General features: G+C 45.1%; 2 protein-coding genes across 12 annotated transcripts in view; one reads left to right on the top strand and one right to left on the bottom strand.

Annotated features, from left to right (window-relative positions):
* Window positions 1-7,245: 7,245 nt before the first annotated feature.
* myog (myogenin) lies at window positions 7,246-10,969 on the top strand. Its single transcript, XM_018758578.2, has 3 exons — window positions 7,246-7,839; window positions 8,896-9,001; window positions 9,773-10,969. Exons 1-3 carry the CDS (start codon window positions 7,336-7,338, stop codon window positions 9,889-9,891), a joined length of 729 nt encoding a protein of 242 aa, XP_018614094.1. The 5' UTR covers window positions 7,246-7,335; the 3' UTR covers window positions 9,892-10,969.
* A 1,000-nt stretch (window positions 10,970-11,969) lies between these two features.
* Window positions 11,970-26,175, bottom strand: part of ppfia4 (PTPRF interacting protein alpha 4) — an 86,967-nt gene continuing 72,761 nt past the window's right edge. For 4 of the 11 annotated variants that reach the window (XM_029246593.1, XM_029246616.1, XM_029246609.1 and 1 more), the window contains exons 15-29: window positions 25,329-25,557; window positions 25,086-25,121; window positions 24,744-24,883; window positions 24,062-24,180; window positions 23,582-23,663; window positions 20,826-20,907; window positions 20,539-20,739; window positions 20,069-20,131; window positions 19,520-19,546; window positions 18,740-18,915; window positions 18,297-18,394; window positions 17,933-18,108; window positions 17,175-17,243; window positions 15,712-15,889; window positions 11,970-14,739 (exon numbers count right to left, since the gene is read on the bottom strand). In XM_029246593.1, the coding sequence (XP_029102426.1) occupies window positions 14,660-14,739; window positions 15,712-15,889; window positions 17,175-17,243; window positions 17,933-18,108; window positions 18,297-18,394; window positions 18,740-18,915; window positions 19,520-19,546; window positions 20,069-20,131; window positions 20,539-20,739; window positions 20,826-20,907; window positions 23,582-23,663; window positions 24,062-24,180; window positions 24,744-24,883; window positions 25,086-25,121; window positions 25,329-25,557 (1,756 nt within the window). In that variant the 3' untranslated portion in view covers window positions 11,970-14,659. The remainder of the gene's footprint in view (window positions 14,740-15,711; window positions 15,890-17,174; window positions 17,244-17,932; window positions 18,109-18,296; window positions 18,395-18,739; window positions 18,916-19,519; window positions 19,547-20,068; window positions 20,132-20,538; window positions 20,740-20,825; window positions 20,908-23,581; window positions 23,664-24,061; window positions 24,181-24,743; window positions 24,884-25,085; window positions 25,122-25,328; window positions 25,558-26,175) is intronic. The other 7 variants (XM_029246598.1, XM_029246626.1, XM_029246648.1 and 4 more) reach the window with 7 other exon arrangements.

The following is a 26,175-nucleotide window of genomic DNA, read 5'->3' as shown; positions in this document are numbered from 1 at the left end:
TATTGGGCTTTTCTTAAGTGTATAAATAACAAAGTAAAAAGGAGCATATGTTGAGTTTCTTACACAACCTAACCTGCAGATAAATGTATTGCTGATTATCTGTATTATTAAGCTTTTTTGATTGTTATGTAGTGATTGAATTGACAGAAAAAAAATGTGTAACAGAGTTTCTGTCCTCCTTGTTTCTGATTTGACCACCCAGTGTACATGTAAATAGCACTGTGATGGTGCTACAGTTATTACCCTGTTATTACATGAAACCTCATTCCAACTCATTCTTCCGCAGACAGTTTATATAATAGTTCAGGTGGTCACTGTGAGCGGAGGTAGCACTGAGTCCAGGCTAAGCTCTTAGTTTTTATTGTCAGCAAGTTGGTCACAGAGCGTGTGGCTCTATACTAAAATGGTTTTATCAGTAGGATACCCTTCTTTTCTGTTGTCTACCATGAAGTTCCATAATAATGAACATTCTGGAAATGGAACATCATTATTATCATTGTCATTTATTTGGATTCAGATACTGAAAGGCCACAATACCCATATAATCCACTGGTATGTGACAACCATTCCATTTCACAGTTGGTTATAGGTCTAATCAACAAAATGTCACAACAGACATAATGGGAAAACCAGAAAAAAATGGCATGAGAATTAATCTGATTCAGTGGGTCTGCCAGAGCTTGGTCCTAGATATTATAGGAAACCTCATTCTCACTCATTCCTTCCATGCTTCCCACCCTCCTCCAGAGATGCTAATGTAGGAGGTGCACATGCTTACCTGGCTACAATTTCATGTTATACACAAACTTTCAGCAAATAAACATTCAGCTCCCCCTCTGTTCTAAATAAAATACATGTATATTAGTTCTGCATTACTCAACATCTGCATTGCTTTCTTTTCAGGTTTGGTAAATGCTTTAAGTGGCCTTATATTCTGCTTGTTTCCCTGTTTCCCATGTTGAAGCTGAATGGGGAGACCATCATTTTATTTACTTATATAAGCTTGCATTAAACTGGCTGGATTAATCAATGAACTTTACAGTATAATAATTATGGATTGTAGTACAAAAATAAGTGATACCCCTAAATAGAATTACTGGTAACCAATGACCCCAGGTTATATAAATGATGATGTGGCTAGGCACACGTCAAAATGTATGACATAAATGCTGTTTCTGGGTTATCCAGTAACAACCAAGAACCTAGTACCTTCTGCCATTTCAGGACTCCTGATGATGGCATGAAACTGGCAGCTGATGATTGATTAGGAAGGGAACTCAGGTTTCCTATCACCATCACAGACATATTCCAGAAGTCAGACCTCATGCTCATGTTGGAAACCTGTAAGCAGGTCATTTTGTTGGAGTTTACAGTTTTGGGAAGAACAGCTGGAAGGGTTAATGAAAGAAAGATGATGAAGTATGAGAAACTGGTGGAGCTATGTCACTCACAAGGCTGGAGGCCAAGGTGTGAGCCCACTGAATTGGTCTGCAGAGGCTTTGCCGGGAAGTCGTTGTACAAAAGGCCTACAGCATGTGGAGTATCAAAGGCACCCAGAGGAGGAAAGTCATGAAAGTTGCTATTGAAGTTGTGAATAGACCATCTAGATGGTTGTGAATCAGGAGAGCTGATCCGTGGGTTTAAGGTAGCATTTTTTGGATGTAGACTGAGGGTCTTTCCAAGGTGACCCAACCTGGGTCTAAATAACTCAGGTTTGGTCACCTTGGTGAGGGTTTCTGATGGTGAAAGATGTTGTGCTGATGCTGTGCCTAGGTATATGAGTAAATGTATGATATAAATCCTGAAATATGTACACAGGTCAATTTTATACTAAACTCAGCATTTACTGTTTTAGGGTCTGTGTCATGCAGATACTCATGGAGAGGTTCAGACCTCTGTCCTAAAGACAGAAGAAAGGCTATTGAAGAAGTTCATTTTCTGATTGTCAGAAAAAGTGGTTGTGTAGATGTATAGTATGGTGTACTGGAACATGGGAAATGTATGGAGAACATTTGTAAATGCTGTATGTAGTATTGCTTCTTTTTTTACTTGTTTTGCCATTTTAATAAATACCTTTGCAGTGCTCTCACAATAAATTATGAAACCCCAGGGGAAACATGGTCACCCCTCACCAAGATGCAAGATGTGAAAGTGGGGCGACAACGTGAGTGTCATGGCAACCTAATTGCCATGGTAACAGTCACCATAGGGGCCCAAAGTGTGCATGCCAAACCTGAGCATAGGCAAGCATCTGCTGCCATCATTACAGTGGCCAACATTCAATTTGCAAACTGTAACAGGGTGGGGTCAAGCAGAATATTTTTCTAGGGGTCAGCAGCCAACTATGAGAAAAAAGGTGGCATTCCTGGACTAACATAGCCATGGGGGAATTTCCACACAAAAAGGAAATTCACTCACCCCCTCTGGCATCCCAGCTGCCTGTTGTTACCAGGGGGCTATGGGGTGAAGCTGGCCATGACAAGCTTGCCCACCCGCACTGTGGATCCCGAAGAGTTAATGATCACCTTCTACTGTTTCTGCTGTTGTTTCCAGAAGATTGGCCACAGGAGCTAGTTCCCTTTACAGGTAGACTGACTACCCACATACTGAAGACCCCTAAATTCAGTTTTTCTGTCCTTGTGTAGACCTGAAAAGACCAGGGGTGGGGCATGTTCCAGAGAGTCGGAGTCACTTGCATTGGTTTCATACTCACCCTGTTACAGTACTATACTGAAACAGAACATCTGGTGGGAGGAGTGTCTCACAAATATGTTATAATGAATTACCATTATTATTACTTAGGAAAGAAATTGGTTCCTGGATGAAAAATATGTCACCTTAAATTTTAATAAAATACCAGAATATAAGATATTTTGAGGGGGCGCGGTGGCGCAGTGGGTTGGACCACAGTCCTGCTCTCCGGTGGGTCTAGGGTTCGAGTCCCGCTTGGGGTGCCTTGCAACGGACTGGCGTCCCGTTCTGGGTGTGTCCCCTCCCCCTCCGGCCTTGCGCCCTGTGTTGCCGGGTAGGCTCCGGTTCCCCCGTGACCCCGTATGGGACAAGCGGTTCTGAAAATGTGTGTGTGTGTGTGTATAAGATATTTTTATGCACAGTGATAACACAAACATGTTTTATAATATTTGTAACTCAGTTGTTTCTTGCTTATCTTTTAATGTTATATTTTCATTCATTGATTTATCATTCATAACTATTAGCCATAATGCAAGTCTGAGAGGTTTGGAGCCCATGCTGGAAACATTGGGCATGAAGCAGGGCATACCTTGGATACCAGCCCATTGCAGGGTGTCATGTTATGTTTCTACTTTCCAATGCATCTTTGTCTGCCTTTACAGCCTTTCCACTTTCTTTTCAACCTCGTTTGGGCAAATTCTGATCATTTGGCTCACCGATGTCTATAATGTGAAGAAAATAAACTTCAGAGGTTCACTACCTATGTCTTTTACTCTGCAAAATGTACACCCTATGCCGTAAGAGGTACTGTGGAGAGTTACTAACAAATGTTTGATGTTGCCTTATCTTCACCTGATTGCGAGAATAAGACTGTATTTCGATAGTGGTTATCATTTCCACAGTAACTTAGAAGTTAATATACTATGTGTAGCCTGAAAACAGCCAGTTTGACACCACTGAGGGACCAAAACCTTTGTGGTTTGAGACATCAAGAGTTTACCAAAATCCTATGTATTATAAGGGCCAAAAATGCCATTGCACTAAAAGTAAAAGTACTAAGAGTAAACAGGCTGCTGTGTGGAAAAAAAAGTGTATGTATTTTCCATTGTATAGGTTTTCATTCCATTATATGAAAACTGAATCCAATCTACTTGGGCCAGTGCGTGCGTGCAGTAACCCTATACAGAACAGAGTAAAACTGGAGAAGAAAACCATATCCAAACTAGTATAAACTGAAAAACCACACTTCCACAAATCTGATAATGCCCATCATTGTTTTCCTTTCCACCTCTCAAGGACAAGTGATTTATTTATATCTGTTCCAAGCAAAGGAACATAATCATTACAACAAAATGTGCAAGCAATCTTAAAAAAAGGACAGAAAACATTTTAAATAATCACGACATACCTATAGACATGTCTTCACAGTATTCTAGTGCAGTGAAATGTTGCCTAATCTGGTAGATTTAGTGCTCCAGGCCTGTGGCTTCAAATGCGGCCCCAGCTATATGTTTGTATGGGTTCCTTCCAGGTAAATTGATTTATTCCCATGTTCACTCATCTCACATTCACTGGTTAGGTATCATTACGTGAATGAATGTGTGAAGACACACTTATCAGGTGGTGTAAATGTAAGAGTTGTCACCTTACGATCTGTAGGTCCCTGGTTCAGATCCTGCTCCTGCTGCAATACCCCTGAGAAAGGCAATCACCCTGATTTGTTTCTGTCAAAAATTCCCAGTTCTATAAATGGATGAATCATAGTAGCTGATTATGGAAACCTAGTACCGTGTGTTGCTGTGGACAAAGGCCTCTGATAAATAATGATTAATGGCAACGCGTGTGTGCCCTTCAGTGGACTGCATTCTGACTGTCCTCGATAGCTAGTGTGTACCTCACTAGATGATCAGGACAGATGTTGGGACACCCCAAATGTGACAGCTTACTTTGGTGTTGTCGAATAAACATGATTAGATACACTTCAATGTCTGTTAATGCTTTAATTTCAGCAGTTGTGTAAGGCAATATGTCTTGTAGTAGTAAAGGGTTGTATGCAGGTTAGTGATTAAATTAGTTCAAATCCAGTGCGGTCAGTGTGGAGTTTACATGTTCCCCTGGTGTATGTTTCCTCCCAGGCTTCAAAGACGTGTTTCAGGTGACTTGGTGCATGTGAAGCTCCTTTGTGATGGACTGGTGCCCTGTCCAGGGTGTACCCTACTTAGCCTTATGCACTGTGCTTCTGGGAAAAGCCCTGCACCACAACGACTTGGATAAGCAGTTAAAGAAAGTGAGAGTATGTGTGACAAATATTGCCAGCTGTAACCCCCAGGACTGGCTCTGCTGTTGTACACTTCAGTATGGCATAGTACATTTCTCCAAAGCAACTTCCAATGAACTCCATGTAGTATCAGTCCACATATCTTATTCACCAAGGTGACATACACTGCTAGATACACACACACACACATTTTCAGAACCGCTTGTCCCTCACAGGGTCACGGGAAACCGGAGCCTACCCGGCAACACAGGGCGTAAGGCCGGAGGGGGAAGGGGACACACCCAGGACGGGACGCCAGTCTGTCGCAAGGCACCCCAAGCGGGACTCGAACCCCAGACCCACCAAAGAGCAAGACTGCAGTCCAACCCACTGCGCCACCACATCCCCACTGCTAGATATACTACTTACAATGGGTCACTCATCCATACACCAGTGAACACACTCTTTCTGTATCACTCACACACCATGGGGAACCTGAACAGCACGTCTTTGGATTGTGGGAGGAAACTGGAGCACCCGGAGGAAACCCACAAAGACTCCACACAGACTGAGCGGGGATTGAACCCACATCCCCTCATACCACCCAGGCACTGTGAGACAGCAACACTGTGCCAACGTGCCACCTGTACAAGCTGAATTTCTGTTAAATATTCATATGCATACGTGGGAAAACTATTGCCTGGAAAAGTGTCTACAGGGAAATACACACACACACACACACACACACATTTTCAGAACCGCTTGTCCCATACAGGGTCGCAGAGAACCGGAGCCTACCCGGTAACACAGGGCGTAAGGCCGGAGGGGGAGGGGACACACCCAGGACGGGACGCCAGTCCGTCGCAAGGCACCCCAAGTGGGACTCGAACCCCAGACCCACTGGAGAGCAGGACCCAGTCCAACCCACTGTGCCACCGCACCCCCTTACAGGGAAATAGAAATGCAAAATAATTATTTGAGAATCACATGAGTAGCATGTGCTTCACAGGTTAGACCTTCAGTAGAACACACCCCCCCCACCCCCACCCCCCCATAGGTCCCTGGTGACCACGGGGTTAGTGGGACAGTGGGTGACTCGGATACCCAGCCGCTCCAGGACACAGCAGCACACTACACTACACTAACCCCTTTGTGCTCCCTCAACACCGGTGGCCATCCATCACACTTTAACCTGACAGCCAAGAGCAGAGTCACTTAATCCAGCCCGGGTGGCACTCAAATTACCGACCTGGTGCTGGGAGGGGTGGGCGCACATGAGGAAAGTAGACAGAGCTTCCTGGCTTTGGCCTGCTGAAGAGGAAGTTTTGGCGGGGACTGTGGGTTAGCGCTGCCAGACACGAATGCAGCATTAACCCCCCCCAGCCCTGGACACACAAGAACTAGTGCCAAGGGCCTTGATTACAAAATGCTGCCAATGAGACAGCAAAGCGGAAGTACAGTGTCCTGCGCACTGTGTGAGAGTCTGTGGAGTGTGACATTGGTGCTGGGCCTCAGAGAGAACATTCTAGAAACCTGAGTACATGGCTGTTACCTCTCTGCTTTCCTATTTTCACATATTATTGATCCTGTTTCCAACCAAGCCTGTGTTGGCTTAAGGTGCGTAGGGCCAACAAGTATGTTAATTAAAGGCTCCATTGAGTGCAAAGGTGGCCCATGTGAGCCAATCCTCACTTTACACCTTGTTGTAGATGTGTTGAAGAAAAGGTATTTCAAAGATGGTATCTATCTGCACTGAAGTTCCAGGGCTAGCATGGTGGTTAAAGACTTCTACCCAGAAAACCCATGGTGTGCTCCTTTAGCCTTGACTTCCCCAGTGAAACAAGATGCTTTGGATGAAAAAGTTGCCTAGGCAACGGAACAATAACAACGTTTTGTTAATACTGCATTGACAAGACAATGTATTTGGACATGCTGTATCTTGATACAAATAATGTTGATATGAAATAGTGCCACTAGTACTGTAAGAGAGCATTCTGAAGGCTGATGGTTATGTTCATTGGTAAGGCAGGATTAACCCATCAAAACACAGTCATTTAAGGGGCTCTTTCAAGTGTCATGCAACCTTTTTTGATTTCAGTGCCACTAAGATCATGTTCCTTTGGGGCACATCATAACCATTCTCAAGCCGGGCTGCCCCCGAGAGACCGTCAAGGAACACAGATGATAAGTGTAGATGTGAGGCAACAGCTAAAGGGGGGATCGGGTTTCTCCAGGCTTGGCTATATTTAACCCCATGATCTAACAGCAGGCGGAGGGTTTAAATGCCACCAGGCAGTTGGTGTGAGCAGTTATTGTCCAAAGACCCTCCTCAGCACGAGATCGGGGAGCAAGCCCAGAACACAGGGACCCAAGGCCACCAACAAGGCATGGAGCTGTTTGAGACCAACCCGTACTTCTTCCCTGACCAGCGCTTCTATGAGGGGGGCGAGGTCTTCTTCCCATCTCGGCTGCCCGGGGGTTTCGAGCAGGGAGCCTACCCTGAGCGGCCAGCGGGGGGGGTCATGTCAGCTGGCATGGGCCCGGAGGATGAGAAGGACTCGCCCCCGCCACCTGGCCTGTCCCCGCATTCCGAGCAGTGTCCGGGCCAGTGTTTGCCGTGGGCCTGCAAGACCTGCAAGCGGCGATCGGTGACAGTAGACCGGCGCAAGGCAGCCACGTTGCGTGAGAAGCGACGGCTGAAGAAGGTGAATGAGGCATTCGAAGCACTCAAGCGCAGCACGCTGATGAACCCCAACCAGCGGCTGCCCAAGGTGGAGATCCTGCGCAGCGCCATCCAGTACATTGAGCGGCTACAGGCCCTTGTAAGCTCCCTCAACCAGCAGGAGCGTGAGCAGGCTGGCCTGCACTACCGGACTTCTGTGGCCCATCGGGTGAGTTGGGACTTGGGGTTACACAGGTGACAAGGCCAAAGAAAGACATGGCTCTGGGGCACTTCCAGCACTATGGGCAGTTTTAAAGAGTATACCGCACAATGCAACATCAGTCATACGAATTTCTCTAAGTATTAAAAACAAGTAAAGGTTGCAAAATAACTGCTATCTATTAGTAACAAAGCAACGTGTCAATAGTAGAAGACAGAATTTGTTCAACAGCTTAGCTAGGCACCAGGAGGTAGCAGGTTCACATGGCAGATAAGGCAATCATGTTACATCCCTTGTTGGGATTGTTTGAGAAAATACCCAGAAAATATCGTCCATTGCACAAAAAATGTAGATGGTGGGGGGACAGACTGATATCTGTAACCAGCTCTGTGATCTTGTTATCACAGTAGTTCTGCAGATCCCAGTGTTTTAACAGGATTGTACAGTGTCTGTGATTGTATGCGTTCTCCTTGCTCATCCACCCTGGGAGGAAATAGAAGGCTGTCACGGAGATATACTTGTGAGGACATGTAATGGTTTAATTACATACCATCAGCCTTGGGGCGTCGGCTAATCCCCTCACCATGACCGTGATGCATGCTGCTATTTGCCATTTCGTTCTAGCCGTCTCACACAAGCAGCCCTATTCGTATCGTCGCTTTATCTGATTTGCATGTCGACTTGACTATGGGCTACTCACAAACACACGCTTGCGTTCCCTTATCGCTGCACGCTGACAACACGCGGCTGGTAACATCCGCGCCTCACTGTGCCTCCGGCTGCTTTGATGTGGAGCCCACAGCAGCCTGACAGATTGAACTGGTGTGATGCAGTGTGTGTCTGTCTCTGTTACACTGCTGTGGTCTGCTTTATGCTGGAAGTCTGACGTGAGGGACCTTGTTACCGAGCCACACGTAGCACTGTGTGTAGGCGGTATGGCGTGTCACTGCGCCGGCTGCCTTCTGGGCTCGTGGCGCTTATGGGTTTTTGGCAGGGTGTGCCGTGACTGACAGTGACATGTGTGATTGTGTGGCCATGTGCCCGGCCACTCTGCCCCCCCGACAGGTGTCCTCCTCCGGTGACCAGGGGCCTGGCAGCACCTGCGACAGCAGCCCGGAGTGGAGCAGCACCTCAGAGCCATGCGCCACCCCCTACACCACCAATCCAGAGGGTAAGACCTACCCCGCTGGCCACTACTGCCCTCCCACCTCCATTAATGCAGATACTATTTGACTTAAGCTGTCTGTGTGTCAACGTGAGGCTATAAACGCCAGCAGCACGATCTCACCAGTCGCACAGAGGACATTTGCTGGCTTTCGGAGTCAAGAGAGACACAATAGTACTTCCCACAGGACTACAGGCATAATGCAGACTGCCAGTCCCTGTCAAGGGTGACATTCCCACAGCTTCCTGCAACTGGTGTGACACCAAGAATTAGTGGGCAATTTCTCCAATGGTCATGTGAGGTTTCAAAATTTACTCCACGGACTGTGTAACTACAAGGGGCAATTTATTACGTTATGAAGCTGCAGGCAAAAAAGAGCTCACAGCATGTGTTCAATTAATGTGTTTAAAGTCAGTCTATAGATTTTTCAGGATGATCACTGTGGGTTCTTCCTCTTCCACTTGATGGATTCTAGATGGAAAACTCATCACTGTGGTATATACTTTGGCACAGCTCACTGTAACCAGTATGAAAAAACATGCAGCATGTACAGATAACCAAGGTAACCCTACTGAGCGGGAGAAGTTTTGTTCAGGATGACACTGTTCCCTTGAGCCGATGTGATTGTTCGAGTGCATTTTCTTTTGAATCAGTTATCTAAAGTCGTTGAGATGCTTCATGGTCTGCAACGACATGGTCGGCATTCCACTGCATCGCTGTAATACTGCACCCTTGAACCCCCTGCTCATTACCCCTCGTTCCTACGGCCCCATGCAGATCTCCTCAGCGTGGACTCGGCAGAACAGCCCAACCTGCGGACCCTAACTTCCATCGTGGACAGCATGGCGGTGGAAGACAGCAGCCCAGTCGTGTACTCCAAAGACATCTCTAAGTGAGCTGAAGCGAAGGTGGACTGGGGAGGAGGAGCGTCAGTGTTTGATGGGCTGATCCAAGCCCACCTCCAGGGGCCAAAAGCAGCACTTTCCAGTGATCCGGCCTAAAGCTTCCTCTCTCGCGCAGAAACGTGAGAGCATTTATCAGACGGCCAGTCCGTCTTTACTTAACAGATGTGAATCCACGGGTTTATACATTTCCAGCAAATGCCTTCTCGTTTTTGCATTAATTGTGTGTGTTATGCCTAAAATGAGGGTTAATTTGTGGGGCCAATATTCTACTCTGCAGTTTGACCAAGTCCAGTTTAATTTAATCTAGATTTGAATGCTAGTGATGTAAATATATTCCTTTTTCTACAGAGTGGTTTTGCTATTTTATTTTTTATTTTGTTTTTGCTAACTTATTTTGATTTTTATAATAAAGATTGTTGTGCATTTGTAGATATTCTTTCCAAAGAAGTTCTTTTAATATGAGTAACATCAGTGAATTAAACAATTTCCATTGATGCTTGTCAACTACTTGTACTTCTCAAGAGCTGCTTTCCAGACTGACAAATAACCTCGTGATAGCTGAGAAAACCATGAAAACATGACCATAAATTATGTGTTTTACGTATCGACGCCCTTAATTAAATGTATTTTGTCATGCGGTCATATATTTTAACGTCACTCTTAAAAATGCACAAAACAGGAAATGAAGCCAGCAATGAGCCCCGCAGTATAGCAAAGACCACTGGTTAAAAATTAAAAGTCACTTGAGACACAGTGTGTGAAAACAAGCCAATGAATGACTGCGGGAATGAGAACGATGAAAACCAATCTGCCTCTATTTATAAAGGCATAGACCAGTGCACACACACACACACACACACACACACTAACATGTGAGTGGATACCAAGAAACACCTGTTCAACACGTCGCACCCCTGACAAGTGCTGCATCTCCGAATGTTTCCAGCTCACAGGAGGGCCCAGGTTTTACATCCAGCAGTTTGGCAGCTGGAATGATTCAGAGCGCCCCCTACATACTGATCTGGGCAGAGAGGAATAGACAGTATGTCTGAAATGCCATTTCCTCACACTCGTCATCTTAGAAACATTCACTGTGGTATATACATGATAAACAGATTCTGTGAATGATGCAGAACTGGGGACAGAGACCGTCCCAGTGTTTCCCTGAAGATAAGGTGGTAAACTACAAATGCACATTTGCTTTCAAGATTGAAATCTTTTCAAGATTTTCTTTGTGCATCTTATATTATTTAAAAATAAATAAATGAATAAAAATTGGTAGGAGGTTATCAGGATTCATCTATCCTGTCTTTTATGCATCAACTCGAGTGATGAACATCAGTGCATCAAGTGGAAGGTAACAAACCAGATTTACTTAAGAGTCACATGTCTGCAGCCATGCCTCTTTCTCTTAATGTAATGCACAAATTGTATTTTTGCTGAGATGTACATCACTTTGACAAAAGCGTCTGCTAAATTAATAAACGTAAATGTAAATTTAATGCAAAATGTGGATGTCACCTTTCATAAAGTGCATTTCTGAGGACAGACTTCTGCAGTATAACAATATGGATGCCAAATCCAAACCCCTCCCCCTCATACCTGTGAACCCAATTTCTGAGTCCACCAGAAAGTCATTTGCAGTCATTGTCAGCCCATGTATTTCCACATCAGCTCACTTCATTGGGTTCCCTTTAAATGAGCTTAATGCCATCCAAGGTGGGAGGCTCTGGGTGTGTGTAAGAAGGGCCACAAAAAGAAGACACACAGAGAAGTCTCATCAGAGCTACAGTGGAGACCCAGAGGAAGAACACCTTTGAGGACAGGGACATCTCACAACTAGAAACAAAGCTTTTGACAGGTGAATAGATCCTTTGTAGAAATACAACCAAACAGGACATCATAAAGCTGTTAGTTTCTCATACACACATTCTTAGCAAGGCCAGTTTTCACCAGGAGGAAGAGGAGGAAGTCACCAATGATAGATAGATAGATGGTACTTAGCACTTCTGTCCATCAGCAGCTTTGCTATGTATGTATTATAACACATGGGAGAAATGAATATGCAAGTAGTGCTATTTGCACATGGTGGGACTGGCCTCACTCTGTGTATATGACAGTAGTGAAATCCAGCCTTGGCCAGGCAAACGAGGTGAGGAGGGTGTGAGCCTCTGGGTTTTGACGGAACCCACACATTCAGCAGGGTTGTACTTGGCTGTTTACAAAACAGCGCTCAACTGTTTCTAATTAAATTCTGTTTTTTCACTTTGTTTTGAGCGGAAGAAGTACAGTAGACATTTTAAATAACAAAAAAGACTTAATTTCTTAGCTTTGATTCACACTTGGCATAAAATACACATACAGTACTTGTAGCTGCCACAAAAGCACATTACAATTCTTAAAACACCTTTCATTTGTTGCTGTAAAGAAAAAACATATATACATACTTCATAATCAATATCTGCAGTTAAATTCACAACAATGGAGCGATGATACATGAAATGTGGTCCTTAAATGATAATGAATGTGAAAGCACTTTAAAATGAGTCTCACAGCTGTGACTCTGATGTCACACACAGAAATGAGTCTGTCCCTTCTCAGTGAGAGTACTTGCTAGAGTTTTGCACGCTGTCAAATGAACGTAACAACGGTGCAAACCCACATCGTAAATCATAAGAGGCGGGGCCTCACATAGACTCCTCCCATCCAGTTGCTAGTTCAGGTGTCCAATCCAGCAAGCCGGATGACTTCAAGTGTCCAGTCCAGTACTCTAGAAGATTTCAGTTGGCGAATCCAGCATGTCACGTGTATTAAAGTGGGCCCTGTATTTGCATCAAAACTCTGCCTACCACCCAAGCTTCCTTCGGCAAGCATGACATAATAAAAGGATATTGCTGTTCTGTAATCACATGTCATTCATACCCACCACTCTCTTGTTCTACACAATTTCACCATAATTATTTCACATTTATACAAAAAGATTGAAGAAAGACAGTTGAGCTTGAAGGAGGTTTTAAAACGGACCCAATCCAGTGCATAAGTATCAGCAGTATTGAGCAACTGCAATAGCACCCTACCATTACTCTGGTAAATAAACTCCTCACACTGTAATGTGACAAATTGACAGCGAATAAAGCACTGGCTGAGGAAACAGAGATCCAACAACCACAAACAGTTACCAGCTACAGAACAAGAATTTTCTTTTTACATACAATAGTCATATCTTTCAAATTTGATATATTTATATTATATATATATATATTTCTATAAAACATAAATCATCCATTTATATACAGAAAGGGACACAAAATAACCTTGAACATCCGGTGAGGAAAGTCTTCTATACTGCATATGTCATAAATACACTCAGGTAATATATACTACAGTATGACTGAGAGACTACAAGGTGAGATGCACCGGTTTCAAATAGGGAGAACTGTAACAACATCACAGCAACTAACTGGAAATAATGGAACATGACCGCAGCCGCTGGAGTCCCCTTTGCAGCAAGAGAGAGCTCGGCGACCTACTCTATTGCACATGAGTCTGTCAAGTGGCGTGCACCATATTCACCACTTTTCACCACTCCCCGCACGTCCCCGTTCCCCCTCCCCTCCCCCTCCCCTCCAGGGACCAACTCCCACCTCCAGGAACAAAGGGATCCCGCTGAAATTTGGCACATCACTCTCGAAAGGCAGCGAGCGAGTGCCCGTACAGGTAGTGGGAGTGAACTGTGAGGAGAGCCAGAGAGAAGGACAAGGTTTGAGACAGCAGCAAGACAACAGTAAGCTCTGACACTGTGAGGGAAGTCCAATGGAAAGGCAAACTACATGAGGCCAATGTGAGGCCTACACGAACGAGGTTTCCCACCACTTGGAATACAAAGTGCCTGCTTGAACAAAAAGAAGCAATGAGATTTGCCTGGGCAAACACACCTCAAGTTTCCTTGATGTACTCCATGTTTCTAACTTCCCCTCAAGCTTTCGCTGCGCAGTACATTCAATGGCGGAAGAAACCCGAATCAGTGAAAGGGTTAACCAGAAGGATTTAGTACTTTTAGTAATGCATTAACATCTTTGGTTAGAGATCTTCTTAACTCAGCCCGGCATCTCCCCACATACTGTAACTTACTCAGCAAATCTGCACAGCCCCCAGTCCCCTCAAAACTGAAATCCTGCAAGAATTTTGCACATTGCTGTTGAGAGGCAGCCCACAGTCACATAAATATTTATGTAAAGTGGCAGAGTAGATGCTAGAATGATGTCCTTAATGAATCAGACAAGGGGAGACATTCACCATCTGCGTGAGGAAGCTTAAGATGTAGAGTGCAGCCATTTCTTCTCAACAGCTTTACAGACACTGTGGGTTGAGAGGGATGGGTGTCCGGTGTAAATGACAGATGACTGAGGGGAGAAGAGGACCCTAACAACAGGAAGTTTCTAATCAGTGGGGTGAGGGGCTTGGGGGCTGCAGCGCAGGTCTCCATGAAAGGAACACTCTCTCTGAGCAGTATTCTTCCAGGGGAGAATCAAGCTACTGTGAACAGTGCAGGAATCAAAACCAATAGTACATCTAGGGGTGACATAGGAGGACTGCACAGGGCGGAGGGGCTGGAGAACGCCGGTGGGTGGTGATGAAGGTGGGGACTGTGAGCTGGGTGAAACAGAAGCCTGAGGGAATGAAGAAAGCGGGCACCGGGCTCCCCCCCTCCGGCTGGGACTCACCTGTCGGCATCAGTGTTCCTGTTAGCACAGCGGAGCTAACAAGAGTAAGTCCGCACGGCGGAGGGATCTAATCTCTGCGGAGCCGGAGGTCCGGCCAGTGGGGCCGGGGGTCCGGCTAGCGGGCAGCGGTGTGACAAACAGAAAGGAAACAACATGCGGTGAGTGGGCGAGAGTGGCGGCAAGCTGGGGAGCATCCCAGTGGCAACCAGACGTTCATCTGTGCTATGAGTTGTGGGTGACTGCACCTGCAGGTCATCATCATCATCCTTGTTTGACAGCTGTATGCAATGGGTTCAGAAGCATCTCATGCAAAACAAAGAAAAAAAAAAAAAACCAAACAAGGCTTTTTATCATTTTAACATAATTGTGCATAGGGCAGCGCTTAAGAGTTCAGCCTCACACCTGACTGCACAGGTATGACAAGTGGGTGGGAGCCGGGTTCAAGCAAACATCTGTACAACTCCACTGAGTACTATTACCAGCATTTCTGCAAGTTATTACACTGCTGCTTAACGGTTTCACTGTTATCTTGTACATCAAATATTGAGGGATACTAGTAAGCCTCTTCATTGCTCACGCTCATTGGTTCCCCCATTGTGTTCTCAATAAGAAACCCAAATTATCTACTATTCCATGACCTAAAAAAAAACTGCCCTTTGAAATTTGTGCTTCAAGAGAGCGAGTCTGTTGAGACAAAGTCTTCCTGTTGCTCTGAAAACATGGCACTTAGCTACATTAACACTATTTCACTTGATAATTCCAGCTCCTGACAGGATAAAGCAACTCTGCTGTGTTCACAGATAATGAAACCACAGCCCAGGCTGGAAGAAATCACGACTCAGTTAATGGTATGACGGCATTAGATACTTGAGCGCAACTATAAGAGACGTATAGCCTTGCGCAAATTGATGCAAATGTGTATTTGGGAAAGTGTCAGTGGTTAGACAGCAAAGCTCTGTGCATCCATCATGCTCTTCATACCATATGTGCTCTTTCTGCTAGTAGGGGTCAGTGGACTCGACCAGCTGCCCAACTCTCTCTCCTTAGCTGCCCCCCCTCCAGCAGCTTCTGCCAGAAGCGCACCTACCTTCTGGCTGTAGCCGCTTGGGTGCTAAGGTTGCATTTGGCGGGATGGACATGGAGGTGAGGCGGAAGCCAGCAGGCAATGTCTCGATAGAGCCGGGCATCATTCCCAGACCCTGTCCATCCCGTGGGCGGAAGCGCTTCTTCCAAGATGGTGACCTCCGGAAGGACTTGTCCTCGCTCTGCAGGGTGGGAGGGGGAAAAGAGCCTCACATGAGACCTCGAAGGACTCTGGGCCACCTGCTCAGTGGGAGGCTGCTGTACGAATGTATTCTTCAGGAACAGAGTTTAAGAGAAGGACAGTATTCAGAATCATGCAGCTTGCATTTCTATTACAATGTGTATCGGTTGCTGTTTTTTTTTTTTTTTTCATTTGCTTGTTTTTTTTTTGCATTCCCGTTTGTTATTAAATACGATTACACCGACATGGCAAACTTCATGCCATTATTGCATTTTATAGCCAAACTATTTCAAAACATACATTTAACATCTGTCAATGTAACATCGAAAAAGCAGCCATTTCATTTTATTCCACAGGGCAGGAGAAAAAAATAAAAGTGACCGAGGCGAGACAAATGCTGCCCATTTATTTTTCGACAAGCTTCCATTTGGCAGCCATTTACAGCCAATTGTTACTTAATGCATGTATTTAAAACACTTCATTTGTTTGGTTGCTGCTCCATGGAGCATCCTCTACTTAAACTGTTTTTTACAGTAACAATGCATAGCTCAGTGCCACGTTCATCATGCCAGTAGAGCACACAGGAGTACGTACAATGTGACTGATGACAAAAGGAACAGGCCAGGATATTCAATACTAAGGGCAACAAAGAAACAATACCCAATCACTTAGTGTCATCTGGTGTCTGCTTTCTCTGGCTTTTACTCAATTTTTTAAAAAAATTTATGGCTGTACATGTGGCCTAATGGCCAAAGACACAGACTTATGATCTTAATGTTGCTGGTTCGAGCATCAGCATGGCCCAAGCAGCACTATTCAGCAAACTGAAACAAAACTGCTCCAGTAAAAATCTGAGCCTGGTATATCATTGTTGAGTCTTGTAGTGCAATATGATAATATGATTAAGTTCCCTGCTGTTATGTGATACAAGAATGACTTGGACAATAACTACATATATTAACGAGAAGCTGTAAATAAGGTCATTGAGTTGTTCTTCACCGTGGACCTCCAAAGCAAATAAGCACACATAAAATTTAAGGATCATGGATGAGAACCGCTGACAAAGAGGTAAAATAAATGGTATGGGAACCAGTGGTGTAGTGCTTAAAAAGCAGGATCAAAAACCACCACCGCAGCAATTAAGAACCTGACATGAGAATCATTGCCATAAAGGTTTTGGGCCTGTCTTTGTCAACCACAGAGCATGAAGAGGATTTCCACACTGCTACTGTTAATGAACACAATGTGAGGATTGTGAAAAGATAGGAAGTGCCTGATGGACTCACCTCATCCAGCCTACGGTCAGTGCCGAGGGCCAGCATGTTGTTGAACTCGCGTTCCAAAACCTGTCTGGCCTGCAGAGGGATAGAGCCCAACACCCAATCAGTGATGTTTTGCATGTGTAGTACTCACTGAGCACTTCCACCTGCTTTCTCTCTCCAGTACCCCATTTACTGTTTTATCTGTTCTGTTTATCTGTTCCTTTTACAAACAGACATCTTCATATTTTTTCACTTGGACATCTTATCAAACCTGGTTCCACATGACAGGACACATACCTCAGTCTGAAGTATACAAAGCTGCAGCATAATGCGTGCAAATACATTGACAAGAGAGCAGCAGCAACAGTACCTGTTGAAAACATGAAGGTGTAACAGGAGGGCCCTTGCTGTAGTACCTTGGAGCCAAGTACTGTATGTACTGGCTCAACTTTACAAAGGGACTAATACTGAGCCACTTTTGAAGAAAAGGAAGAAAACCTAAGCAATACAATAAAATTAGCATCATCTAATAATCTTAGGATACTGCTGAAATACACTGTAGACCTTCATACTACGACCTACTGTCAGCTCTCTGGTAATCGCAAATGAAAAGGCGGGCCTTAATCAGCATGTCTGTTCGTACTCCATAATCTTATAGTGATGCGTATTTACAAAGTGTATGAATGAACCCCTTTGATTTTGTATGAACGGCAGCAAACAATTTAGCCAGCACTGTTACTGAACAGACCGCAAAGCCCTCAGGCGCATCCTGGTGCCCTCACCTGCGTGTTCTGCATGGGGATCTGCAGGATGAGTGCCAGGCTGCTGTAGTCAAAGTTTTCGTCCAGGGCGATGAGGGCTCCATGCACTCCGCTCTCCAGCAGGTTGTTGCTGTACTCCTTGAGCCCGATGGACTGCACCCAGTGTATGACCCGATCGTTGGTCCAAACCAGCGTGTCTGCACATTGCACAGAAGGAAGGTGAGAGCGCCGCTCACAGTCACACACTCTAGCCTTCTCCGATGCACTTTTCTCAATGGCCACCCAGTGTCAGTCTTCCGCAGAACATGAGAGGAACCAAAAGCAGAAGGGAGGATGGGTCTCCGTGCCCCCTGTGCAGTTTCGAGCAGGAGCCACACAGGCCTACCTTTCATTTCATGCTGGCACTCCTCTCTCCTCCGTTCCAGATCTTTGCGGTCATAATTCAGTCTCTTCAAGCACATTATCCCATAGTGTAAGCTGGCCCTTTTTGGACAAGGAACACATCCAAAAGCGAACATTGTTTAAGAAATAAAACGTACTGTTTGCATTTTACAAAGCACATATGATGGTATAGCAGAAAGTTGAGCACCGGGGGCAACCCACTTTGACACAGCAACATATACTGTGGTCATAAATGCTGGAACTTTTGTGTGAATAAACTGTTCTGTGCCAGAACAGTTTTGTTGTGTCGTATTTAAATGCCCCAAGCTTATGATAGAAAAATCACTCATTTGATCACCGTAATGCAGACAGCAGAAGACCAGCCCCGCCAGCTGAAACAGCACAAGTCCCTGTGTGCACACAGTGTGACAGCTGGGCTCTGCTCACCGGTGGAAGCTGTCCACCATCTTCAGGTGGGTGCGCAGGTCCTTCTTGGTCAGGTGGTCCAGCATGCGCGCATCCACCAGGCACTCCATGAAGTAGCTGCGGTACTGGGGCAAGCCCAGGCTGGGCAGCCATTCATTTCCAATCCACTCGTGGTTCATGTCCCCGTACGCAAGGGTCTGTGGGCAGAGCAATGGGAGTCAAAGAAAATACCTTTCTCCTCCGCCTCTCTCTCCCACAATGAATGAGTAGAGAGAAGACAGTCTCAAGATAAAAGACAAGATATTTCAGTTTTTGTGCCCCTCTCCTTTCATTTTTCGTAACTTGCGCCCTGGAGAGGGAAGGGCAGAAGGGGCTCTAACAATGATACACACATAATCCTCCCACTCAAGGCAGCAGGCTCTTACCTCATGGGTCAATCACAAGAGGTCCTCGCTGTGACTGGTCTCTCTCCATGCACACAGAAGTGGGGTGTGGAGGATGAGGGGTGCTGAGACCTAGACATCCTATCCACTATCCAAAATATGTATAGCGACCCCGCAGCATTTTTTTCTAAATGTGCTGTATGCGTTATGTGCCCACCAAAATACGTTTCTATCTCTACCCCATAGTTTCATTCACAATTTCAAGTTATTAAACAGCAGGTGGAGGTTCAGTTGGCGGAAAAAAAAGAAAAAAACTTTTGATGGGGAACAATCATCCAAGGTGGGGTGAAGGCACAAGCACGGGCAGACGGGACAGTAAGCAGACACACAGAGTAGGCAGCGCTGAGAGCAATCTCACCTGAGCCCAACTTCCTTCCTCATTCTCCTGTGAGTCGGTCGCGAGAGCATGTTAGTGCACATGACAAAAACCATTAGGCCATGAGCCGATACGAAGGCAAACATGCGCCTTCCACAAACAGGCAGCCACAGTAAACATGGGCACGCAACCAACCGCTGTACAGAGACATGTGGAAGGGGCCTTACAACAACACAGCAATCAGTTCAGCATGCAGACACCTCTGACTGATTTGTCTCATTCTCACAAACACAGCCACACACACACACACAAATTCTGCACAAGTGGAGCATGGGGCTGTGGAGATAAAGAAAAGGTTGCGGAAGAGAAGCATATGCATGTGGCAGCAGGGGTGTCACCCAGATGGCACTGATCTCACATACACACAGCTCTCTCTTTGTGTCTTTATATATATACTATATAAATATACACACACACAGACAGAAAATTCATAACCCTGTATTAACACATTAGTATGCAGAGATTACACATATATGTACATGCTCACGTACATGCTCATGCACACACACACAGACACACGTGCACACTGACCGCCTTGGTGGACGTCGCCATAGTCTCCATCTCTTCATGTGTCACCCACACATTTCCAGAGGACTGTGCAATGGGAAGAAGACACAGGGTGAGATCTATTATGAAGCAGTCACAGTGCGGAGGGCTTCGGCATGTATCAGCGGCCGTAGTGTTACGACTTCAGCTACTTACTCATTACGGAGGGTTTCGAATGTGGTGATGAGGTGCAGCTAACCATGACACTCAGACTGTAGCAAATCAAGCAGGCAAAATGTGTTTGGAGCCTAAGAGGGCTGCCATGCTTTAATATTGTACTCTGTTGAGTCTATGGGCAGGAGTCAGATGGGAATGATCATCCGTAGTACTTTTTGTACCGCGTGAATAAACACTGAGGAGTCTGACAAGGGGGTGGGACTTGACACTTCTGAAAACACACAACACGAAAGAAGGTGTAGTGTGAGATGAGAGGCACAGCCTGTCACAGGTCTTACGGTGCGGGATGTGAGGGGTGCGGAAGGACTGGTGAGAGACACCATCTCCTGGATGGCCAGCCTTAGCTTCAGTCGGTGAAGCGGGTTGCTAATGCCGATCTCTCGCTGGATCTCCGTGTCAGACAGCGCCGACATGATGGCACCACTCTTCACATTGGCCCGACAAGCAGCCACATACCAAGCTGGCATCCCCACCCACAGCTGCATGTCGGGGGAACAGGACAGGTTAGGGCTGAAGAAGTTAAACCATCTCCTGAGTGGCAGAAATGTGCAAGTAATGTTGTTACCTCGAGCCAGGACACCACGGTGGGGCCATCCCACTGGGCAAAAGGCAGACCCTTCCTCCTGGCCTCCTCTAGCAGCTCATGCCTATCGGACAGGAAGCCCTCCGTTTACATTTACATTTTACATTTATTTGTTTAGTTGATGTTTTTCTCCGAAGTGACTTACAGTGTTAAGCTGCTTACAATTATTTGCCCATTTATACAGCTGACTAATTTTACTGGAGCGCATCTCGATCAGTACTTTGTTCAGGGAAACTACAATAAAAGATAGGATCTGAAGCCATGCCTACAGACAGGTCTTTCCAAAGCTGAGATACATTGGCTGAGCAGCAGCACTGCGCTGACCCAAAGTGCTGAACAGCACCCCCTGATTTCCATCTGTGGCTAAGGGTGAATGGATGGCAGGTACAAGTAAGGATGCCACAGTGCAATGTGATGTACTGGTATCTGCCATGCGCTACAGAGCCTACTTGTAGACCGGGGGGCTTTCCAGCAAGTTTTAAGATGAGCACTGTATTGTTGGTATTAATAAGAGTCAAAGAAGACAGCTGAATGAACGGGAGGCCTAGGTTCAGGGCTTCTTTATGAGATACTGCTGAATTAGGATGTCTTACACATCAGTCTTATTAACTTGTGGGAGAACAGACTCTGCATGCAGAGTCTCTTCTCCCACACGTTAATAAGACTGCATAGCCTTGAAGAGGACTCCACGTTCTTGGAACATGTTGCTCTCATTCTGCGCTACATAGTTACAAGCCTCCACATCGCTCAACATTTACCAAATGTGGACTATCTGAACCCTAGATGACTGCCATTACGATCTAGTTTCTCTCGTGGTTGAACCAGTGTGATAAGACAGAGGTAAATTTAAAGCCCAATTTCACTGTTGTATTTTGATCTGGCTATCTGCATCACAGCTGAAGCAAATGAAAACATGCAATGCGGCATACATATTTATGTCTTGTGTGCCGTGCTTAGGGTGTTGGTTAAGATTCGCTCAATGGCAGACATTGCCAGCACACACTGTTAAAATATAGCTCAAATCCTCGACCCATTCCTTTGATTTCTTTGATTTTAAAAGTAAAGAAAATTAAGAGAAACCCTACCAAAATGAGGAACCGTTACAAAGAGGCTAAGAAATCTCTTAGGGTCTTGCAAAGCAGGCCCAGGAGTAGCTCTGCATTGATTCTACTCCGGGCCTTGGGTCTACGTGTTCCAATGTGCACTAATGTGTAATGCTTTATTGTCAGGTTGTCCATACCAGACTGTATCCAGGCTACAGTTGGTACAAAATGCGGCTGTGAGAATTGTCACTAGAACTAGGAAGTACGACCATATAACTCAGTACTTAAATCGTTAGATTGGCTCCCAGTCGCATTTAGAGTGGATTATAAAATTCTTCTTTTGTCCTATAAAGCAGTACATGGCATTGCTCTGGCTTACCTTTGTGAGATTATTGATTCTTATATCCCTGAACGATATCTTTGTTCATTGGATGCAGGTTACCTTAAAGTACCTGTGATCAATAAGACCTCAGTAGGAGGTCATGCCTTTAATTATAGAGCACCTAAACTGTGGAATAGTCTACCAGTTACTGTCAGAAATGCCCTGTCTGTTTCTGTTTTCAAATCCAGACTAAAGACTTACATGTTCACTCAGGCATTCCACCTTGAAATGTAATTCCACTTGCCTTGGTTGTTTTTTCCACCTTTATACAAATGCATATTAAATTGACTTAAGTTGTAAATTACTAACTCTGTTCTTTCTTCTTGTCCAGCACTGCCTCGCTACATAAGACATAAGGAGGCCGGCCAGTGATGACAGACGAATCCCACGCTGACTGAAGATGATGACCAACTACCATGATGGACGAGACGTTCCATGCTGAGCTGGGGATTCAAGATACCTTATGGCAATAATATCGTTATTAATTGTTAACTGGCTTAGAATTGTCACTAAATCTAGAATGCCCAGGAGGGGGGGGGCAACCACTGGCTGTTGGACCCCCAGGGGTTTTTTTCTCCCTCAACTTTCAGTTGGGAGTTTTTTGTTCCTTTCCTCTGTAGGCATACTTATAGCTCTATAAAAGTACTGGATTATGGTAGTCATTAGTCAACTGTCTTTGTTTCTTATATGATCTATTTGTTTTTTTTGCCTTATGCCTGTGTTAAAGCACTCTGTGTCACTGCGTGAGAAGAGCACTCTATAAAAATAAATTGAATTGAATTGAACTAATGAAGTCAAGCCTTATTAAACACACACAGCAGGGGGAATAGGACTGTGTGTCTGACGGCAATTACAGCACTCCTACTGTATTCTGCCATGTGTTCAGTAGCTCAGGGAAGGAGACAGATGTCAAAGGCATTAGAAAAGGGGAAATGCAAAGCAACACATATCCAAAGGAAGCTGTGAAGACAGGAAAGCAAGGTGAACAGTGCTCATCTCTCGGAAAGAACAAAACAACAGTGGAGGAGAAAAAAGCAAATGCTCTCTTTAAATGGGGCGTGACCAAAAGTCAATGTGGGTGGTGTGCTAGGGGTCAGGATGGCTGCCAGCTTATGTCTGAAACATAACAGGGCTTTGCTGAAGCAAGCGTGCAAAAGAAACATGGTCATACTTTAGGCAGACCCTCTCAGGAAGGGGACTGAGGCTGCTTCTCTGAACTCCGAGCTTAGTCCCTTCTGCCCCAACCCCTCCATCTAGAGAACAAAGAGCCAGCAGGATGTTCCTGCTACGCGGACAAGGAGAAGGGCACCTACTTCTTCTTCATCCTGCGGTCACGCTCCGCCTGAGTGCCCAGCTTTCCCAGTGTCATGGTGTCCCCTATGCCCATCTCCAGGTCTGCAGAGCACAAACAGGAACAATGGGAGAATTGTACACTGTATACAGAGTCGCAAGAATGCAAGGGGACTGAGGCTGCTTCTCTGAACTCTGCATTGCATTACCTCCTTGTTCTTGTCTTTCTCTTCCTTCTCAGTATTGATTGGCATTTCTGCCATGCTTTCACACTGTCAAGTGCTCTGCAGTCACAGCACTATCTGCTCTGCCTCTCTATTACTAACTTCTGATGTTAGGCAGCATTTGCGTGCTATTAATAGCTCGTGACGTGGCAATATAAGAGCAAACGGACAAACCGATTCAGGATCTGCTTTGAAGAAAAGCATCTGGTAACAACAACATCGGCATAACTGTAAGATATGATCAATGAACCCAAAACATAGAGAGAAGAATTCTGATACCCTGAACACCAGTGTTGCTCATCTGGCCATCTTTGCCCATCTGCTGTATGAGGCGTCCTTTCTCCTTCTTCCCAAACAGGCGGCCAATAGAAGACTTGATGCCCTTCTTCTTGTTGCTCCTTTGCAGACAGAACAATGAAATCCTACTTTCAGTCAGGGGTCATGGGGGTTCTACCCAAACGTATCATCCAGCCTATGGATTACAAGACTTGCAAAGCAACAGAGCTACAGCAAAGGGGAGAAGGTGATTTTGAATATGTTGAAATCAGAACTAATGGATTTTTGGTAAGTGCAGATGGTAAAGGTAACTGGAAGGTCATGGAAGATCAAGTTGTTCTGATCTGGTTCTGAAGGTTCTCAAAACTCACGTCTTTCACACTCACTTCTCCCCTGATCTTATAAGTGCTTGAGGAAGATGTACATGTTTGCTATGTTTAATAATTTTTTAATAAATTTGTTTAATAATAGAAAAGCCTATATGCACCTACTCATGTGATGTACACTGATCTATATGGTGGTATAAGACAAAATGGACTATACTCAAGAACCACGTCTCCATCCACATCTCTCTTCCTCTTGCTATGATGCACTTTTTATATTGTTTTGTCTAGAGAAAAGAGTGTGCTAAATTAATACATGTAAATGTAAATGTGATGGAGCAGTGAGGATCTTAAGAATTTACCCGCGTCCATCCTCCAGGCTGCCTGTCAGCTGGGCAAAATTGGTCTGCTCCAGACGCAGACTGCGAGGCGACGAAGGTGGTGATGTCTCGCACTTGATAGTGGCCTTGTCCTCACGTGTCTCATCTCGTGACACTGGAGACTGGGACAAATGGTAAACGGTATGAACACAAAGAAGCCGTGACCAACTGCCAAGAGTTTTAAAACAAACCGCACCAACTGAAACTAATACGAAAACAAAACTGAGACAGTGCTCACAGGCTTCGCCCACTCAGAGAAGAGACTGATTTCTGGCACACTCCTTCAACAAAGTTATATTGAACAAGAACAAGTGATGCACTTACTAGCACTTTCCTGCGATGTTTCCTTAAATCACTAGGCTGAAAGCATTAAGAGAAAGGAGGCAAGGAGACATATATGTGGTAAGGTTTTTGCACTTATTGTATTATGACGGTGGTAAGAAAATCTGTAGTGTACTTGTGAGGAGTATGATGGTAGAGGTGTTTTGCCAAGGCTTTTACTGGGAAAGAGGGGCATCTGCAACACTGTGCACAGGTAAAGGTTGCATAGAGACCATGATGTCTTACCAGGGTCATGATGCCCAGTTCATGGGCGGTGGTGCGTGCAGACAGCTTGGGAGTGGAACGTCCACTGACGGGAGGTGAGGAACTGGCCAGGGACAGGGCAGTGACCGAGGTTGGGATAGAGGGTCTTGGCCTAAGGGTCACATTCAAGCCATCCATGCTGCCACTGGTCACCCGGCTCTCTATCTCATCTGCTCGCAGTTCTGCTGACTCCTTCTCCACCTGGATCATCCTGCAAGGGGGCCAGAAGTAGGATCAGTCATACTCCCCCCCCTCCGCAGCTATCCTCACGATTTCTAAACCCAACCCAACACAGTATAAACAAATATTATTAAAGGTACCAGCCTTGGTGTCACCTGAGAACAAATTTTTTAAACAATCATAATATGACATCACAAATGTGATTCGCAAGCTCAAACAGAAACACCTCAAAATGAGATGAAAGTTGAAAGAAGCATTTTCAATACATACTGTACGTGATCTTCAAGTCTAATATCAGCTTTGGTAAATTATAAGGAGCACAGAAAAATATAAACACAACAGCAGCGGGACACAGTATGCATGTAACGTGAAATGTTTGGCTCTTTTATTAGAGAAAACATTTAGTAGGCGTGTGTTCTGCAAATGTCAACTTTGTGTATCTAATTAATGTTCTGTCAGCCCTGATCATTGTTCTGGTTGCTGCGTATTCAGTTAAACAATCTGTTACATTTAACAGACTACAATTAGAACCTATTAAACATAATGACAGTAGTTGTCATTATCTTCTTTATTGTATTTCATCATCGTCATCATCACCACTGTTGTCATGGCTATCGGTGTCATAATAATTTTGAGTCCCGTTTTTCTC

This window comes from Scleropages formosus, chromosome 2 (genome assembly GCF_900964775.1).
Source record: "Scleropages formosus chromosome 2, fSclFor1.1, whole genome shotgun sequence".
Lineage (NCBI taxonomy): Eukaryota > Metazoa > Chordata > Actinopteri > Osteoglossiformes > Osteoglossidae > Scleropages > Scleropages formosus.
This window is presented reverse-complemented; position numbering and strand designations above follow the sequence as displayed.

Excerpts from the sequence above, each read along its gene's own strand:
- myog (XM_018758578.2), top strand. The coding sequence starts at position 7,336 with ATGGAGCTGTTTGAGACCAACCCGTACTTCTTCCCTGACCAGCGCTTC. Across the intron at positions 7,840-8,895 it reads GGACTTCTGTGGCCCATCGG|GTGTCCTCCTCCGGTGACCA; the intron begins GTGAGTTGGGAC and ends CCCCCCCGACAG. Across the intron at positions 9,002-9,772 it reads CTACACCACCAATCCAGAGG|ATCTCCTCAGCGTGGACTCG; the intron begins GTAAGACCTACC and ends GGCCCCATGCAG.